Raw genomic sequence first — 20,139 nt, forward strand, 5'->3', positions numbered from 1 at the left:
GTTGATGCTGTTAGAATTGATAAGAATAACAAAGACATTTTGATTTTTTTTTTTTGTAAATCTTGTCACAACGTATGTTCCTGTTTTATCCTTGGATTGCGTTTGGAAAAACTTTGGATTTTGACTTTTGATAATGAAAATTGAAACTTTGGGATATAATTTGCCTTTACCTGAATTGGGGACTATTAGATAGAAATGGCCATTACCAGGTTTGTAATTAATGCAAAGTAAATTCTTTCAAAATATTATTAATGAGTTCAGACAAGAAGAAGAATTTGTGTGTTGATGTAGCTGCAATATTAATGAGAAGACTGGCACAAGTTAACTGATTATCACCTAGACCTAGCATTGAAGCAAAGTACAATGAGACCTAAACTAGATGTGCTGGGTGATGGGAGTTGGGCGGGGTAGTGAAAGGCATTAAATGATTTTATTTTGGTGAATATGAGGTCATTTCTTTCTCCTGAGTTTAGCGTGACACCATGATTAAAATGCTTTCGGAGCTATTTGACTGGCTATTTCTTTCATGTGGTAGGACATTTTTTTGTTAGTCTGTAATTATACTAATTTTCCACCAATAAAAAGTAGACATTAAGGGTTATTTAGGCCTCCTGTCAGTGACATGTACTTCGGCTCTCTAGTCTTTTTAGTCTCCTGCCTGAAATGTGTGTCTTGTTTTTGCTAAGAACTCTATACATGATTAGAGAAACCTCCAGTTGAAAGATTTCATTGCATGCTGAGGTTACATATGTGGGGTAGTTACTCAGTTAATAGTCAACCACAAAGTGAATCAGCAAGCTGGTCTGTTGAAAATAGTTTTTTTTTTTTTGGTGCCTTGGCACCAATCAGAAGCTAGGAATAGTTTGGTATTTTATATCAACTGAATACTGCTGGGATGATATTTCCACTGATGTGATGTTGTTCCAACAGGCATGGGAGCTCAGTGGATTGGAATGGGTCACACTCTGATGAAATTGGACATATTTCGTGAATCTATTCTACGTTCTGACAAAGCACTAGAAGCAACTGGATTGAAAGTATCTGAACTCCTTTTGAGCACTGAAGATACAACGTTTGATGACACTGTGCATGCCTTTGTAGCCCTTGCTGCCATTCAGGTAGGAAAAACTCTTTTATTGCAAAAAAAATTCACCATTTAAGTAAAAAAACAAAAATTCTGAGTCTCCTGCACTTTGTTGTCATTCTGTTCTTAATTATAGATTGCTCAAATAGACATGTTGAAGGCCATGGGTCTTCAACCAGATGGCATTGTTGGGCACTCGGTGGGTGAGCTGGCCTGTGGGTATGCTGATGATTCATTGACGCATGAGGAAGTTATATTAGCAGCTTACTGGAGGGGCCGATGCATCAAGGAGGCCAAACTACCAGCAGGGGCAATGGCTGCTGTTGGTAAGTGACTGAATGAACACCATGTATCATAAGTTTTAAAAGCAAAGCAATTGAATTCCCCTGATGGTTCAACAAGTCTATCCAATGAGCAGCTGAAGCATATAAATCTACGAAAGTCTCTTGTTGACCATTGTCAATTCAGTCATCTCACATTGGGCATTGGTGCCAATGGCTCCAGCATCCCTGGGTTAGCCGGGGTTCTTGCTCCTGAGCACTGTCCACTGAAGATAGCTGAAACAGCACAAGCATCAGTGTCATAGCTTTTGGGTAAGAAGAGGATCACACTTGGCTGTAATTCTGTCTGAAGTGAAAATCCTGCTGATACAAGTGTCAAGGCATACACATGACCTCCTGGTGACGTACAGCTGTGTAATCGGACCCCCCACAATGTATCAATAGCATCAGCAGGGGAGGGAATGTGAGTCAGCCTGAACAAATGAACTGAGAGACGTATTAAAACAATGGCAAGAAGCCAATTCGACTTTATTTCTCATGCAGAAATCATCTTCAGGCATGTTTAAGGATGGGATGGCGTTACTGTTTATTTTATGGCAGAAATAAGCACCAGTCAAATTTAGTCCCATCACTGCTGGCTGTTAGGGTTCTGTCTGAAGTGAGTTTGAACACTCTGAATCGAGCCCAGACTGATGATATGGAACCTCCTTTTCTGGCCAGAGAGACTTTGTATGAAGGAGCTTGGATGGTCTCAATCCAGAACATTGGAGCAAAAAAAACTACACTGAATTTGGCACTTGTTGGTGCTACTTTCTCAATCTCCCTCCGAGATCGCATACGATAGCTGGCATAAAACATGGAAATGATCACATTTGTGCATATTGAGGTCTGGATGGGAACACATCAACATTCTATATTTATATAGTGCATTTAATGTAGTGAAAGGTCCCAGGGCACTTGGCAGGAGCGTTGACATCTAGCTGCATACAAAGACACTAGGAGAGGTGGCCCAAAGCTTGGTCAAAGAGGTAGGTTTTAAGGGGCCTCTTAAAGGAAACAAGAGGAGTAGGCAAGCAAAGAGCTTTCGGGAGTGAATCCCACAGCTTAGGGCCTTGGCAGTGAAGGGATGGCTGCCAATGGTAGAGGAATTAAAATCTGAGATGCTCAAAGTGTCAACATTGGAGGAGTACAAATATTTCAGAGGGTTGTGGAGCTGGAGTACTGTTAAGGTGGGAAAAGGGGGAGCTTTGCCATTAATAGTGCTACACCTGACCTAGAAGTGTTGGTGCTCACACTGTGCCTCTGAAATGCAAAATGTTCCTAATCCTGATCTGTCACCACCCTCATCTTGAAGCAATCAGAAAGGAATCGACTTGAACCAAGTGCTGACCAGGAACATTGTTCATTTGTACTAATTGGGTAGAGGAGACTCTTCTGAAGTCGAGGCCCCAATATATCATTGGGCCAGATCAGGGGAATGTTTAATCTGGATTTGGCCATCCCCTCATTATTCTTGACTAGGAAGTGTCTGATACTGATACTAATGCTGGAGCAAAAACAGTGAAAGTGTATTATTCTTCACACTGCTTTTCAGCACCTGGATAAACCCAAATAATATAATCACCCTGGCTGAAAAGAAGTTTTAACACCTGTAAGAAATTTCATTAAGGCAAGTTCCCAATATTTACAGGAAAAGTGTGTTAATTGAACACTGGAGAGAGAGGAAAAAAAAAGGCTGCTAGATGAATGATGATTTTGCATGTCCAGTTATGGATGAATTCGGGCTAGTAACCATCCGCTTTCAGGGGAACAGTTAATTTAGCATATAAGAAAAGCCTGATCATGATCTGAGAGCATTGGCAATGTGAGGAAGAATAGAAATAGGGAAGTGTGACTAAATTCTGATAAGGTTTCAATGTCTGACAGGGCTGACCTGGAGCGAATGTAAGGAACAATGTCCAGAAGGGGTGGTCCCAGCCTGCCACAATGCAGAGGACACTGTCACCATCTCAGGACCACAGGTAAGAAACAGAACGATAGATGGGATTGAGGAAGTCTGCACTTCGTGTAAGGACGTTATTTTTTCGTGGGCAGAATGTTTTTGTTTGGTGTGTGCCAGACACACTTGAGCGTAAAATGGCAGGCGATGATGTCAGGCAAGCGTGCGATTTTTTTCAGTCAGCAGGCGCCCGTGAGAGTTGGCAGCGCGCCCTGCCGACAATTAAGAGGCCCATTAAGGCCATTAACGTTGCAATTACCAATGTTATGGTTGGTAGTTGGGTGAATCGGCCAGGCAGCCTCTGCCTTTTTGAGGAAACCTCATCCAAGGGTGGGATGAGGTTTCCGAGATTAATTACAAAAAGGATTAAAAAAAATGTTTGGACAGAATTCTCAGTATCCATATGTTTAAGTGACTCATTCTGATGCGTGCACATTTTTTTTGGCATTTAAAAATTTTTATTTATGGTTTTTGAATTCTTCAATTCCCTGAGGCAGCTCTCTGCTTTCGGGGAGCTTTCAGTGAGCACTCCCCGGCACCCTCCTCCCGCAACCCCCCCCCCTCCCCTCCCCCTCCCCCCACCCCAATGGCGTTGAGAATGTCAGCGCACTCACCGTTCATTGGCCAGCCAGCGTGAAATCGCGGGGGGGGGGGGGGGGGGGTGATCGCGGGTGGCGGCCAGTTTCCCAACCACTCCTGGGCCCGCCGATGGTGCCCCCATACCGAACTCAAAATCCTGCACTATGTCTAAGATGCCTGTTCTAACCATTTAAACTAAAAACACTCCTGGGTCAAAGCTCTTTTTTAAAAAAAAATTATTCATTCATTCATGAAATGTGGACACCTCTGGTAAGATCAGCATTTATTACCCAACCCTAAATGACATCAATGAACCAGATGGGCTTTTAAATAAGTGTCCTGATCACCATTACTGATAATACCTTTTTATTCCAGATTTATTAAATTAACTGTTACGATCCCAGCTGGTGCTAATACTGGACAAGTCAGATCCCGGGTGAAACCTGGCTTGATAGGTCCTAAATTTTTTTTTAGAAACAGTGGAGGAAAGTTACTGAACAAATTCGCAGGAGTTTACTGATGAGCTTTTAACTTAAAGAATAAAACATTTATTAACCCAGAAAAAAATGAATTATATTACACTGGACAAAAAGGTTGGGAAGATCGTAAAACAAACACAGTGATTCAAATTCACACTATTCCTTTTATTCCGGCAATACCCTTACAGACACAAAAACCCAGTGAAGATTTAGCACGATTTTAACACCAAAGCTTTGCGCTTGGGCTGGCCCAGTTGCAAACAGTTTTCCTCCTGGCGGATTTTAGAGCATTCACTGGATGCTTTTTCCCCAACTTGTATCTCTCCCTGAGACACCCAAAACTGCACTCTAAACCCACGATTACTTCAACTGCAGAGCACGTATGAGCTCCCTAAACTCAGTCGCCCAGCAGCCTTGCAGGATTTCTTACTAAAGAACTTAGAACTCTTGTCTTCACTCTCTGATGTACACACTCTGAACTTCTTTCCCACCCTTCCTGGTGTCTCTGTGCTGCTGGACCCCTGTCACTGGATAACAGCAGGTTTTTTTTTTGCTACTTTGTTTTTTTCCGCCCCCCCCAAAAATCACACAACTAATAACCCCTTTGTAATCCATCTCTTCACTTCAAGGTTGTAAAACCTCATTAAAAATGCATGTATACAAACAAATTCAGAAAACCTGAACTTTTTACTAGGAAGCCCTCCAGACTTTCCAGCACCAGGCTCACAAAAAAAGTTAAATGAAACTGAAATCACGGGCAGAATTTTATGGCCCCTCCCCCGATTAGGATTTTCCTGTCCTGCCAAAGTCAGTGGACTTTTGATTTTGCAGCCCAACCCTCCATCGCGATGGGATTGTTAAATTCCGCCCCAAGTTCCATCTTTCTTAACACACCAATATAAATAAAAATTAAACCTAGGGCAACATTTTCCCCCTGCCAATTAAGGCTCACCCAGCGTGACGCCCGCTAGGTGGTAGGGGATCCCCTGAGCTGGGAGTGTGCTCTTTCACACATGCACGCAAAAGAGCGCACAGATCTCCCTGAGGCAAAAATTTCGCTGACTTGCCCCCTCATGTGATACTGTCACATGGGATGGGACATGTCCGTAATTTTTTATTTTAAAATATCAGAAAATTTTAAATCCCTTATGAAACCTCATCCCGCCAGTGGATGAGGTTTCATGTTTTTTCTGAAGCCCGCCAGGGCTCCCGGCCCGCCCACCAACCTTAAGGTTGGACGGGCAGGTCCATTAATGATTTCAATTACTCTTTTAATGGCCTTAATAGGCCGTTGGCAGGTTGGCGGGTGCACAGCTGATTCGGCTGCACATCCGCCAACCTGAAAACCTAAGTGATACAGGGTGATGTCAGGACACCCGCCCCCCACCCCTGCTCGCCGACCGGAAGGTGCAGCCCATAAAAATTATACATTGTTCCTAACATAACAGAAATTGTATTGCCAAGCTGCTGTGGCAGGATTTGAACTCCTATCTCTGGGTCATGTAGTCCAGGTCTCTGCATTGCTAAATGAGTAACATAACCACAATGCCAGTGTGTAGCTGAGCAATGCAGCCCTCCCTTCTCTTACAAGAAAATTCCAAGTACTCAGCCAAAGGAATTCTTTAGTATTACACTTTTCCATAGAAGAAGTCAGGAGTGTGATGGAATACTCTCCACTTGCCTGGATGAGTGTCGCTCCAACAACACTCGAAGCTCGACACCTTCCATGACAAAGCAGCCCGATGGATTGGCACCCCATTCACAAACACTCAATACCTCCACCACCACTGTACAGTGGCAGCAGTGTATACCACGTACAAGTTGCACTGCAGCAACTCACCAAGGCTCCTTCGACAGCACCTTTGAAACCTGCAACCTCTATCGCCTTAAAGGACTAGGGCACAGGCACATGCAAGTTCCCCTCCAAGTCATATATCGTGCTGACTTGGAAATATATCGCAGTTCCTTCACGGTCACTGGGTTAAAATCCTGACACTCCCTACCCATTAGCACTATGGGTGTAGCTATACCAGATGAACTGCAGTGATTTAAAATGTCAGCTCTCCACCACTTTCTCGAGGGCAATTAGAGATGGACAACAAATGCTGGCCGAGCCAGCGATGCCCAAAGTCTTTGAATGAATAAAGAAAAAGCAAGGCAGGAATAATTGGATTTGGAATATCACTTGCAATTCTAGACAGTCTATTATTGAAAAGATCTTAACCATGAAAAGGGCACATTGATAACTAATTGGAATGATACCAAGAATGAGTGATTATTGTTCTGTGGAAATACTCTGAACAATTGGGGTTATTTTTATAGGAGCAGTGAAGATGGAAGGGGATCTAATATAAATCTAATCTAATTTAAAACTGTAGGAAAGGCTTTGAGCAAGTAAATAGGAAATGTTTGTTTTCACCAATCAGTGGATTAGTGAAAGGAGGTGTAAACTCGGGTGGAACACCAGAAGAATGAAGGGATGTAAAATGATTTTTTTTTTCAGAAAAATAACAAGTTTCCACTTGAGTGAGTTTTTTGTTATTGTTGCGATTTGCCTGTGTAACAGGACAAAAGAGCGAAATTCTAAGTGCAAATTACATTCAGCAATCTTTTGTGCTAATTTTTAAAAAACCCATGCTCGAAGCCCACAAAACACTCCACAGGGCGTTTCTGCCAATGGTGTTTATTTGCAGGCCTTCAGGAAAGCATCAAAAATCTAGCCAGATCCTCTGGGTGCAAGAACACTGATGGGTTGGTTTTGAAAGGTTTTTTTAGGAAGCTTTTTAAAAAAAAAAAAATTTACAGGGAACTGACAACTGTACCCCAACCTAACAAAACAGTTTTGCTTATCTTTAAAAGTCATTTTCAGCAATTGTTTCTCACGGGTGGTGGATTGACGCTGTGTGATTTTGATTTATTTTTGTGATCAATTCATTTTCAGCTGTGTTAACCACCTTTTCCTAGCATCCACCCTTCAATAGATCAGGAAATGTTTTTAAAGGAAATTTTATTTTTTTTTAAAAATAGATTTTAAACTGGTGCCAGCTGCTCTGGCTCCTTGGCTGATTTTCCTTTCGGCGATTACACAAATGAGTGGAAACTGGAGAGTCGAGGAGCGGGGTGGGGAAGTAAAAACAATTTTCAAAAAGTGTGCCATTTACACACATTTTGCCGATTTGTCTCCAAAGCAAAAACCGTACCCTAGAATGTTGTACCACATGTGGCTATTGAGGTAATAATGATACGTAATTTAGAAGGGAATTGGATAAGTATTTGAGAAGAGAATATAAAATCATTGGAAATGTCAGGCTTTTGGTATTTAAAAAAACTATGGGCGGGACCTACCGCACCCGCCCGCCGCTGGGATCTTCTGTTCCCGCCGCCAGCCAATGGGCTTCGGGATGGGGCGCTGCCTCGCCCCCAGCGGGTCCGGAAAATCCCGGCCTATATCCCCGGTTGAAGGGTTCCAGGCGGAATACACTGGTCTCCTGCTCTGTGATAAATTATGTGATTCTCTTTTGTTTCCATGTTAGGAAGCTGTGAGTAAGTTTGTAGCCAAACTGAAGGAAGATGGCGTCTTTGCCAAAGAAGTTCGCAGTGCAGGAGTTGCGTTCCACTCTTACTACATGGCGTCCATTGCCCCAACACTTCTGAATGCACTGCAGAAGGTATGGCCATCATATTGCTGGATAATGCTTTTGAAGATGCACCAAAGAATTGTCCAGGCCAATGCAACGAGTCTGGCATTCATTGGCTTTTGGTTCCATAATATTCCACATAATATAAGTATCTTATAGGTCAGGCATGTGGAGTCAGCAATCAGGTAACAGAATGGTGGGGGCACAGGCTGAGATCAGGGAAGATCGAGACCTGCTGTATTGCTGGAGGGGACACAGAGCTTCTGCGGGGTTTGGCTAAGGGGCTGGGGCCAGTGTGGAGATCTGGGGAGCCGGGAGGTTGGAGATGATGGGACTGGGGCTGGCAATGATTAGGGTGAGTGCCAACTGTCTTTTCATTGCATGTTGCTTAGTGCCGATTTTCCAGAAGCAGTGGTGCTGACTGCCAAAGTTGCAAAGGGAGCAGAAGCAGGTGTTGGATACCTTACTTTCATCTGCTACTTGCCTAATTACTGTTTTTAACATGTGTGAAGAATGCCTCTTGGTTGACCTTTACCAAAATAGCACCCAGTGCAACCCGCACCAAGTTGTGCACATGTGGCATGGACACCATTTTGGACATAAAATAGCACCTGTAGCGCCAAACCTCCTGGGACTATGGAGTTGAATTTCTAGTCATGTCAAACAGTTCTTTTGGGTGTATTTTGAGCTGTTCTTCAGAAATTTATTTTCCTGTAAATATTTCCAATTGACTGTTTTTGGATAATTGAGTGACCATTGTATTGTGTACTGATGATTTCTGCACACTTTTCCCTCACACCCACCACCTACAACCTTCCTGACAGGTTATAACTGCTCCCAAGCCTCGTTCTGCTCGCTGGATCAGTACATCAATCCCAGAATCCAAATGGGGCAGTGACCTGGCTAAATTCTCCTCTGCTGAGTATCATGTCAACAACCTGGTGAGCCCTGTCCTGTTCCAGGAAGGACTGCAGCATATTCCAGATAACGCTGTCGTGATTGAGATTTCTGCTCACGCCCTGCTTCAGGTATTGGCCTTTCTTCTTTTACTTCAGACTACATGTACAGCTGACTTTGTGTAAAGTCCTGCTGTGATAGAGTGTGTGCCCACTGTAAAGTTTAAAAGACGAGGGAATTTTTAAAAAAAATATTCGTTCATGGGCTGTGGGCGCCGCTGGCTAGGCCCTCATGGTACAAGGTTTTTTCAAAGTGTACATGTGGTTTCAGGAGCATTGAACTGCTTCATAATAAGAAAAATGTTTATTATAGTGAATACATTAACATGGTCACAGAATTTTGCAGTTTTGTTTCCTTGTATAAATGATGCACAACTGCACCTTTTGGATTTGACAGCTGTAGCTTTGTGATTAATTACTAATTTAAAGGCCTTTTAATAGCCACAAAGACCTGTGTGAATTGACACTCTTAGAAAGGATCATAGAAATTTACAGCAACGAAGGAGGCCTTTCAGTCCGTTGTATCTGTGCTGGCTGACCAGTCACCATCCAGCTAAATCCCACTTCCCAGCTCTTGGTCTGTAGCCTTGTAGGTTACGGTATTTCAAGTGCACGTCCAAGTACTTTTTAAATGTGATGTGGGTTTCTGCTGCCCGTCACTTGAGCATTAAGTTCCAGAATCCCAATCACTCTCCGCTCAAAACATTACCCTCAAATTCCCTATAATCCTCTTACCTGAAATCTATGCCTCCTGGTTATGAAACCCTCATCCAAGGGGAATAGGGCCTTCCCATTCACTTGATCTCTAGATCCCTTATAATTTTATACACTTCAATTAAGTCTCCCCTCAGCCTCTCCTGTTCCAAAGAAACAACCCTAGCCTATCTAATCTTTCCTGCAGTCAAGGTAACATCCTTGTAAATCTCCTCGCTAATGCCATCACATCTTTACTGTGACAGTCTGCCACAAATGCAAAGACTTTTGAAGCCCGCAGTTTTGCTTCTTTGTATTAATGATGCACAACTGTACCTTTTGGATTTGACAGCCATAGCTTTGTGATTAATTACTAATTTAAAGGTCTTTTAAAATCCACAAAGACCTGTGTGAATTGTTAAAAATAGAACTGTCAATTGGAGGCTTTTTCAGGCCTTGGTGGAGAATAAAACCATACCGGTGCCTAAATTTGTTAATTCCTTTAATTTATTACAGTTAATCTTTGTACAATCAGTAAACTAGTTATTTTTCAGATTGTTGACACATTGAGGACATGTAAAAAAGCAGGTGTGAAAATAGATTGATCACTTTTGGATAGTAGGGAACAGGGTAGGAAGCTCCATGTCATTGCTGAACATAAGCTTCAATGTAAAAGATTAAAAATTGGGAACGCAGCTCCTGACAAATATTTTGCTCTTTATTTCAGGCTATTCTGAAACGAAGTTTGAAACGATCCTGTCTTATTATCCCACTGATGAAGCGAGGGCACAACAATAACCTGGAGTATTTCTTATCACACATTGGCAAAATCTACACCAGTGGGTAAGTGATTTATCTTGAGGGGAAAGAGATATGTGAATTGAGAATTGAAATTTGCACACGAATGTAAGCAAATCCTTCATATATAACTTGATCGTCACAGTAAGAAGCCTGGGTGTATCACTGCTGCCTATCCACTGCCATATTCATTAATCAAATAGTCATGACCAGAGGTGAGAGTTGACGTTTGTCGCTATGCAGCTCCTTTCAGTTTTAGCAATGGGACATATGGGCTGCATGTTGCACGTTTGCATTTTAATGCAGCTCCGTTATTGACTGAAAGCGGGAGCCTGACTAAAGGTGTTTCCTTGCTCCCCATTTGTGTTTCCTGTGATGACGTGTGCTGCTCCACCTGCTGGATTGGTTTGAAAACAACCAGCTCCAAATTTTGTTGCACAAAATGGAGGTCAAATTGGGTTTGCAGAAGGGAAGTCCTATGGGGTGAAGGGCCAAGGTGCAGGACAGTATGAAAGGCAAAAAGACTATGAGAAAAGGCGAAGTAAATGAGGGGGTGATGATTAGATAATGACAAGTGCGGGCTTCACAAGCCCTGCAGACTGAGATGACAAAAGACAGCATTGCAACAATTCTGTGAGGAGGTAGATCCTAGTTTTAGGGTACAGCTAACCAAAGCTAGAGTAATGGGCTGAACATGGTGGAGGACAGTAAGAAGGCTGACTGTAAGGGGTGTGGCAGGTGAGATGCATCCTCACTGCATCAAAGTCAGGAATCTCAACATCATTTCCAACATTTTGGGGGCCCCAAAACCATAGGACTCCTTAATCTCATCCTCGCTCCCCCCACCTTCTCACCTGACAACTCACTGAAGGCACGGAGCTGAAGGATTTAAAAGTGAAATATAAAGATTTGGGAAACGTCCCCACATGTGGCTCTGTCACATGAACAGGGACATGTTGAAAATGAGTTTTTCAAAAATTCTTATTTTTTTTTTTAATTCACTGTTGGAAACCTCATCCCACCCGTGGATGAGGTTTCGCAAAAAGTGCAAAGGTCGCCTGGCCTATTCGTCCGCCCGCCAACTGTAAGGTTGGACGGGCAGTGAAAAATTCAATATAATTACCAGCTTAAGGGCCTGAATAGGCCTCTTAATTGTTGGCGGGTGCGCTGCCAACTTTCACGTGCACCCACCAACCGAAATATCGTGCAAGTAAGCGATGACGTCGGGGTGCTCACGCGATGTCCATTGCGCGCTATTTCAAGCTTGGGTATGTCGGGTGCGTGCTTGCACACCAAGCTGAAAATCCTGCCCCATGTCATACCGTAGGTGGTGATGTGGAAATAAAAGATCTGGCAGAGGGTTGGCACTTATAACAGTCGGGTAATGTGGCCTGGATTTTCTGCTGGTGTATTCTGGATGCATGGCAGGAGCGTATTTTGATATATTGCATGCCACAGCCCGTGATTTTCCGTTTGTGGATTTTAATATCCTCAAGACGGAGCGCAAAGTTTTCTAATGTATGTCCCTAGTGTACACTGCGTGTTGAAGCAGGAAATCCAAGCCTGTGTGCTTTGAAAAACAGGCACCCCCTGATGATTACAAGTTTGCAATATTAAATTCAAGTTTGGATTTTAAAATGACGGAACCTGTAACCATCTTTACTTTCCATAATAACAGAGAGTCAGTCCAGGGCTGACCCTGGGACAATGCAAGTCAGTTCCAGCAAATTGTTAATGGATGTTGTTTAGACTGGTTCCCTGAGTAGGTGTGATGAGACCTTAAATTAAAGAGCTTACATGGCAATCGTCATATCGAAATGGCATGAAATCATTAACTATTCATGTATTTTGAAATAACAGTGCAAACCTGGACTCCAACAAGCTATTCCCACCCTTGGAGTACCCTATCCCTGCTGGAACCTCCTTAATTTCCCCCTGCATCATGTGGGACCACAGCCAAACCTGGGACGTACCCAAGACCGAAGATTTCTCCTCTGGGTCTGGAGGTTTAGCATCTGCCACTGTATTTAATATTGGTGAGTTGTCCCGCAGTCCGAGACCTCCTGCATAACTAAAATAAGTCTCCTGCGTTGCACTTTACTGATTTGATTATTAAACGTGTTTGTTTTCTCTTTTTAGCCTTCAGATATTTTTAAAACATAACAACTGAATTGAATTCAGTTTCTATAGATGCATATTCTTTCAATCTATTTTGATATCTTGTTGATTTTTGTGCTCTCCTCTCAGATATGAACCCTGAATCTCCTGACAATTATATAGTTGATCACTGCATTGATGGGAGAGTACTTTACCCAGCCACTGGCTATCTAGTTCTGGCCTGGCGAGCACTGTTACGATTGACTGGAGCGGTTATGGAACAGACACCAGTAATATTTGAAGATGTTGTCATACATAGGGCAACGATCCTACCAAAAACAGGTACCATCTTCTGAATGTTATGATTGCATAGTTTTTAGATGTGTTCATATTCAGCCCTCCCTCTGAATGAAGGTCATGCACTCCTACTGCACAAAGCCATGTAAGAAATAAAAATGTTGAGGTTCATAAGTCTGGAACATTCCATGCATTCTAGTTCGAATTTACCACAGAAGAAAGAACAATAGTGCAAACAGTGGCACTATTCAGGAATAAAATAGGAAAAAATTGTACTTCTAAATTTATGGAGAAACTTGTGAATAGGTCTTTTAAATGTGAAATGTTAATTTTTATTTTTGAGTGGAGTTGTACTCAAAAATGGAAATGCTAATCTAAACTGGCAAGACTTTAGAAAAATGCATTTGGCATTGTTTTCCTGCATCCGGTTTCTGGCATTTAAAAAAAAAAAATCTGGTTGCTTGTGCAACATGAAATGTGCAGATTGCCAATGGTGACAGATGAAAAATGTGTGAGGCAAAACTTCTAATTTTGATACCCCTTGTGCCACCCCTCCCTTGACACCCTCCCCACCCTGTCAAACCATCTGCAGTTCTACGGTGTTAAACTTTATGAGCTGTTCCAACAGTTCCATAGTCTTACCTTCATCTCCTTCCTGCACTGCCAGGCGAAAGAGAGACAAGTAGAGGAAGAATAAATTTTATGGGAAGAAAGAGGCAAAAGAGCAACTGGGGACATTTCTGTGGTTTTATTTAATTTTTATAACACTAAGCATTAACTACATACACAAGTTTTTTTTTAAACTATAAGATTTGTAATTTATCTATACAGGTGAGATTCTTTTAATCTTAACAAAAAAGGAACTCTCAGCACTTCTTGATTCTTAAACAGTCAAAAATACTCATTGTGAATCCAGCTCTTGATATTTTTTTTTTTACCTTTTGTACTTCTTTCAAGGCTCTGTACAGCTTGAAGTGCGGCTGATGCCAGCATCAAATAGATTTGAAGTTTCAGAGAACAATAGCCTGGCTGTTAGTGGTAAGTCACATTGGTTAAAGCTTTTCTCCTGATTGAATGAATGGTATGGCGTTGGCCACTCTAATAACTACATGGTAAAAAAAAGAAAATAAAAGGCTTCTTGTAGACTCAAAATGCCAACAATGGGGCACATTTTCCAGTGTTACTATGTTAGGTATCTTATGAAAGTGGCGACTCTTTAATGAATAAGCATCTGTGCTTCACTCAGTTGTAAACATGAGCCTTGCATATTTTGTGTTGAAGGCATTGACTCCTTCAATGGGGTACAGTTTGCAAGTGGACCTCATCCTTTAGTACCTCACCCAAGTGACCAATATTCCTGCGAATGCAGCGATGTTGGGTGGCAGACGAACTGAGTACTGAAAATGTGACAGGTGGGCATATTCATGTCTTCACCAATAACCGATACCCATCCAGCATCATTCTACATGACCAGGAATCGGAACCCTCACCACGAATTCCCATCCCCAATCACCATTAACACCAAGTCCAGAACATTAAATAATGCCCAGGCTGAAATTACCAAATCGATACAAGTTGAGGATTACACTTGCGATTTTCCTGCTCGAGGGCTTAGAGACAGAGGGCTAGATTTTCACTTTTGCCATTTGCGGGGAAACTGGCTATGGTGGATTGCCTGTCCATTAACCCCGGGTTGTAATGCTTTTTTTCTTTATTCGTTTTCATTGGATGTGGGCATTTCTGGCAAGGCCAGCATTTGTTGCCCATCCCTAATTGCCCTCGAACCACGTGGCTTCCTAGGCCCTTTCAGAGGGCAATTAAGAATCAACCATATTGTTGTGGACCTGGAGTCACATGTAGGCCAGACCAGGTAAGGATGGCAGATTTCTTTTAGGACATTAGTGAACCAGATGGGTTTTTCCAGCAATCAATGCTATTGTCATGGTCACCATTACTGAGATTAGCTTTCAATTCCTGATTTTATTAATTGAATTTAAGTTCCACCAGCTGCCATGATTGGATTTGAACCCATGTCCTCAATGCATTAATTTGCTTGGGTCTCAAGATTATTAGGTCAGTGACGTTACCACTATGCTACTGAGCTTGGCCTAAATAGCCAAGTGGTTATGGTACAGGGCTTGTAACCCCAAGATCAAGGGTTCAAATCTCACAATGGCAAACTATAAAACAATTTTTTGAAGCTTGGCCTAAATAGCCAAGTGGTTATGGTACTGGGTTTGTAACCCTAAGATCAAGAGTTCAAATCTCACAATGGCAAACTATGGAACAATGTAACTTCATCTGAAACAGATGGAAACAGGTTTGTACTCAAAAAAAAGAGTTACACCATAAGAAAGAAAGGATTTAAAAGATTATCAAGAGTTCAAATCTCTCAATGGCAAACTATGAAACAATTTAACGTCATCTGAATAGGAACAGATGGAAACGTGTTTGTACTCGAAAGAGTTACCACTATGCCACTGTCTCCCCTGCTGCCCGAGTGGCCAGCCTGCTACTGGTGGTGAATTTTAAAATCTACCACAGAAACTTGGCCTGAAATCTTCTGCACTTGGAAACTTTTGAGTGCCTGGACCAGTTCCAGGTCCCAGCCCTGCTCGCTGCTGCAGTGGGCCCGCTAGTGAAATCTTCCAGGGGGTGGCCAATTAGCAGGCCAGCACCGCCATTCATGTCCTATTGGGGACGGGAGACAGACGTTTGACCAATCGTTGACTGTTGCTAGGGCAGCTGGCAGCCTTCATTGCCTCACCAGTGAGAGTGCTGCTGAGGCCCAAGCAGCAGGAACACAATGGAGGTGCTGTCTTTACTGGGGGACAGCTGTCACTGTTTCAGTTCTATACTGTCAGAGATATGTCTCCAGGGTACCCTGGTGCAATGGCAAGCCTCTGAGCCAGGAAGACAGCATCCTTGCCGTTCTTTTGCAGGTGCACGTTTAAAATCCTTAAAATTGATTGCATTCTCGATCTCCTGCTGCACACTCGCCTCCTCCAAGATGCCGCGTTGCTGACACAGCAGAAGGCCCATGCAACACTCGGAAGATTGCATTCCTGTGGTAAAATTGGTGCTAATTGGCTCATTGAATCCCTTAATTGGATTCCTGTCTCTGCCACTCAGGTTGCTGCCGCCAGTGCAGGAATGTGTCGGGGAGTCAGCTTGATGCTTTTTTCTCCCCCCTAATTTTCTTGCCTCGCTCCCACCTCCAAAACTACCTCCACGGGTCTAGGAGAATTCTGCCCTTTACCTCAGTGCTATCCTTTCGTGTCTTGCTCTGAGAAATGTTCTTATTGTTGTGATGACTTGCTTATTTTATATTTGTAGTTTTGAGTTTGGCAGTAATATCTGCAATGTAGGACAACAAAATTATGAATTTAATAACTCATTGCAGTTTATAATATTCAGTATTAGGTAGCGGGGCTGCCTCATTAGCAGGTGGTCACTTTTTTCATAAGCCTATGGGTGGGATTTTCTGGTCTTGCTGGCTGCCGGAATCATTGCAGGTGGGATGGAAAATTTGAGGGACCAGCAGAATTTCTGGTCTTGCCAGGAGCGGGACCAGAAAATTCTGCCCAATGTTTCTATGATTTATCAGCTGGGTCATCTTTATAGAGAGCAAAATAGCTAGCTGTGAAGCTTAAAGGTGTATTTGCTCATGAGCTAGTTTGCAGGTAGTTTGTGCTGAAATGAATAAGGGTATAACTTTGGTCATCCATATGGAAACTTCTGTTACTGTTATTTTTATCAGGCTATGCACCTAATAAATTAATTCCATTTTGCCTTAATAAAACTTCATTTGTGAATATATTGTTGCATAATAAGAAACGCAACACTTAGCAGAGTTCTCGGTAATAATGTTGAATTTGTGTCACAAGAGGGCAAAATAGTTGTGTGGTGGTACAGAACTTAAGTATTGCTGGAAAAAAAGAGACAAGCTGTCAAATCTTTTCACCTTGCACTCGTCGGGACAGATTCGCAAGAATACAAAATCTCAAAAGGAACAACAATTTATATTGCATGAGAAGAGGGTGCTGGTTGGTTGCCAAGTGGGCTTTGATTGGTAGAGGACTTGGGGAATGCCAAGGGAGCAGCTCACTTCTAAGCTTTTGCTTAAGTTCAAACCAGGACAAAAATGCACCGAGCCTTGAAGGTATTCTGATGTTTTAAAAATTGCAGAGACTATTTTTTAAGTTTTGTGCATATTATAATGTTACTAATTGCAGGGAAGGTGTCTCTTTTGGAAGAAACAGCCCTAACTGACTTTAGAAAGCAGGTAAAGACAAATGCAGAGTTTGAAGATACAGAGAAAACGTTCCGTCTTTCTCCGGGAGACATTTACAAAGAGCTGCGTCTACGAGGCTATGAATATGGAAAAAACTTTCAAGGGATCTTAGAGTCCAATAATGCTGGTAAGTGTCGTTCTGAAACTTCAGTTTTGTGCTTTGAAAATAAGCACACTTGACTCAGATTCCCTCAGGTTGTGTTATAATGTATTAAGATCTGCTTTCCTTCTGCCAGGCGATAAAGGAAAGTTGCTGTGGTCTGGCAACTGGGTGACGCTTTTGGATACCATGTTGCAGATGATTGTGGTCGGACTGTCTGGACGCAGCTTGAGAATACCAACTCGCATCCGCTCTGTGTGCATTGACCCACAGCTTCATGAAGAGAGAATCCAAGATTACAAGGAAAACAGAAAAGGTCTGTTTAAGGCGCTTACTGTGATAAATTTGATAGTGTGGTTTGAATATTTAACCTTTAAACAGCTGAGGAATATTGTGTGATAGGCAGAATTTGAGTTGAATACCAATGTGGCAGGTGGCGAGCTATAGTCCATCTGTTTAACAAATGTGCACGGTGATGTCGAGTTTTAAATTTAATCCAAGTTTGGAAGTTAGATATGTACAAAAAATTGTTCTGAGGTTTGGCTACTTTATCAGGCTACCAACAGGCCACACCTTTTTCTTTTAAAAGCATCAGGCTCTGGTTCTGATAGTACCAAGTTTTGCTCTTGAATGCTAATCTTCAAAAGATTATTTTGCTTCAGTCTGAGGAGATTTGACAATGCCTTGATCTTTATCTTTCTGTGTGACTCTTTAATGTAATCAGTATTATGATACATCTTCAACTTTCAATATAGCAAAAGCCACGTTCTTTAGTAACATTTGCAAGATGTTGTTGAGCTTCAACTAAAGTCATTTCTAAAACATTAATGCACATCAGCTTATTAACACAAAGCATCAGAGAGCTCTGACAATTTCAACATTGGCTTGCAGCATAAAGAAATGATTCTGCAGAATACCGTATCTGTATTTTGAAATCTGTGCAGAGCTTTAGTTTTTCTTTACTGATCAGTAATGGAATTGTGGGGTTTTTGTTTTGAAACATGCTCATTTTGTTGGGATGTTTCTCTCGGCCTATTCCTTTGCAGCTGTGGATGTCGTTGTGAACCGGTGTCTTGACAACATTATAGCAGGAGGAGTTCAGATCAGTGGGTTACATGCAACAGTAGCTCCACGCCGGCAGCAGCAGCAGACACAGCCAATTCTGCAAGAGTTCCACTTCAGCCCTTACTTTGAGAATGACTGTCTGATTGGCAGTGAGAAACTTCGTTCCTGCCTAGCACAGTGCAAAGGTGAGCAGCTATTCTGAGATTTAATACCTCTTGTTTAAATAACATAATATATTTGGGAATAGTGTTTCATTAGCATTACCACTACAGGAATCAAAATTCAATAATAACGCTGTGCAGACTACTGTCCCATTTCTGCATTTTCCCCCCTTCTGTCTATATTTCCTTGGGCTATACATCACTCCACAGTCCAAGAATTGTACTTCCAGGTCTCTGATGCTGCGACTGAGTGACTGAGATGAGATGGAAACTAGCCAAAGTTGACCTCTTTCCTTCTCAGTAGGAAATGCTTGGCAGCCTCTGTTTTTGGCGACGTCTCAGAGGAACTGACTTTGTGCAGAATCCTTATTGTACATTTTTTAATTCATTCATTCGTGGGATGTGGGTGTCGCTGACTAGGCCAGCATTTACCACCCACCCCTAATTGCCCTTGAGAAGGTGGTGGTGAGCTGCCTTCTTGAGCCGCTGCAGTCCATGTGGTGTAGGTACACCCACAGTGCTGTTAGGAAGGGAGTTCCAGGATTTTGACCCAGCGACAGTGAGGGAGTGACGATAAAATTCCAAGTCAGGATGGTGAGTGACTTGGAGGGGAACTTCCGGGTGATGGTGTTCCCATGTATCTGCTGCCCTCCTTCTAGAGGTAGCAGTTACGAGTTTGGAAGGTGCTGTCTAAGGAGCCTTGATGAGTTGCTGCAGCGCTTCTTGTAGATTGTACACACTGCTGTTACTGTGTGTTGGCGGTGAAGCTAGTGAATGTTTATGGATGGAATGCCAATCAAGCAGGCTGCTTTGAGCTGAATGGTGTCAAGCTTCTTGAGTGTTGTTGGAGCTGCATTCACCCAAGCAAGTGGAGAGATTTCCATCACACTCTTGACTTGTGCCTTGTAGATGGTGGACAGGCTTTGGGGAGTCAGGAGGTGAGTTACTCATTGCAGGATTCCTAGCCTCTGACCTATTTTTGTAACCACAGTATTTATATGGCTAGTCCAGTTCCGTTTCTGGTCAATGGTAACCTCCAAGATGTTGTTAGTGGAGGATTCAACGATGATAATGCCATTGAATGTCAAAGGGCGATGGTTAGATTCTCTCTTGTTGGAGATGGTCATTGCTTGACACTTGAGTGGCTTGAATGTTACTTGCCATTTGTCAGCCCAAGCCTGGATATTGTCCAGGTCTGGCTGCATTTGGACATTGACTGCGTCAGTATTTGAAGAGTCATGAATGATGCTCAACATTGTGCAATCATCAATGAACATCCTGAGATCTGACCTTATGATGGAAGGAAGGTCATTGATGAAGCAGCTGAAGTTGATTGGGCCTAGGACACTACCCTGAGGAACTCCTGCAGTGATGTCCTGGAACTGAAATGTTTGACCTCCAACAACCACGGCCATGCCCCTTTCTGCTAGGTATGACTCCAACCACCAGAGAGTTCCCCCCTGATTCCTATTAACTCCAGTTTTTCTAAGGCTCCTTGATGCCACACTCCATCGAATGCTGCCTTGATATCAAGGGCAGTCACTCTCCACTCACCTCAGGAGTTCAGCTCTTTTGTCCATGTTTGAACCAAGGCTGTAATGAGGTCAGGAGCTGAGAG

At 42.6% G+C, this 20,139-nt stretch overlaps 1 protein-coding gene across 1 annotated transcript in view; it reads left to right on the forward strand.

The window, feature by feature from the left end:
* Positions 1 to 20,139, forward strand: part of fasn (fatty acid synthase) — a 91,521-nt gene that overhangs the window by 24,585 nt on the left and 46,797 nt on the right. The window contains exons 10-21 of the mRNA XM_041216788.1: positions 931 to 1,118; positions 1,221 to 1,410; positions 3,292 to 3,386; positions 7,956 to 8,090; positions 8,885 to 9,088; positions 10,437 to 10,552; positions 12,368 to 12,543; positions 12,755 to 12,946; positions 13,859 to 13,939; positions 17,137 to 17,322; positions 17,432 to 17,611; positions 18,342 to 18,545. Coding sequence (XP_041072722.1) covers positions 931 to 1,118; positions 1,221 to 1,410; positions 3,292 to 3,386; positions 7,956 to 8,090; positions 8,885 to 9,088; positions 10,437 to 10,552; positions 12,368 to 12,543; positions 12,755 to 12,946; positions 13,859 to 13,939; positions 17,137 to 17,322; positions 17,432 to 17,611; positions 18,342 to 18,545 — 1,947 coding nt within the window. The remainder of the gene's footprint in view (positions 1 to 930; positions 1,119 to 1,220; positions 1,411 to 3,291; positions 3,387 to 7,955; positions 8,091 to 8,884; positions 9,089 to 10,436; positions 10,553 to 12,367; positions 12,544 to 12,754; positions 12,947 to 13,858; positions 13,940 to 17,136; positions 17,323 to 17,431; positions 17,612 to 18,341; positions 18,546 to 20,139) is intronic.

The sequence above is a fragment of the Carcharodon carcharias genome, chromosome 22 (genome assembly GCF_017639515.1).
Source record: "Carcharodon carcharias isolate sCarCar2 chromosome 22, sCarCar2.pri, whole genome shotgun sequence".
NCBI lineage: Eukaryota > Metazoa > Chordata > Chondrichthyes > Lamniformes > Lamnidae > Carcharodon > Carcharodon carcharias.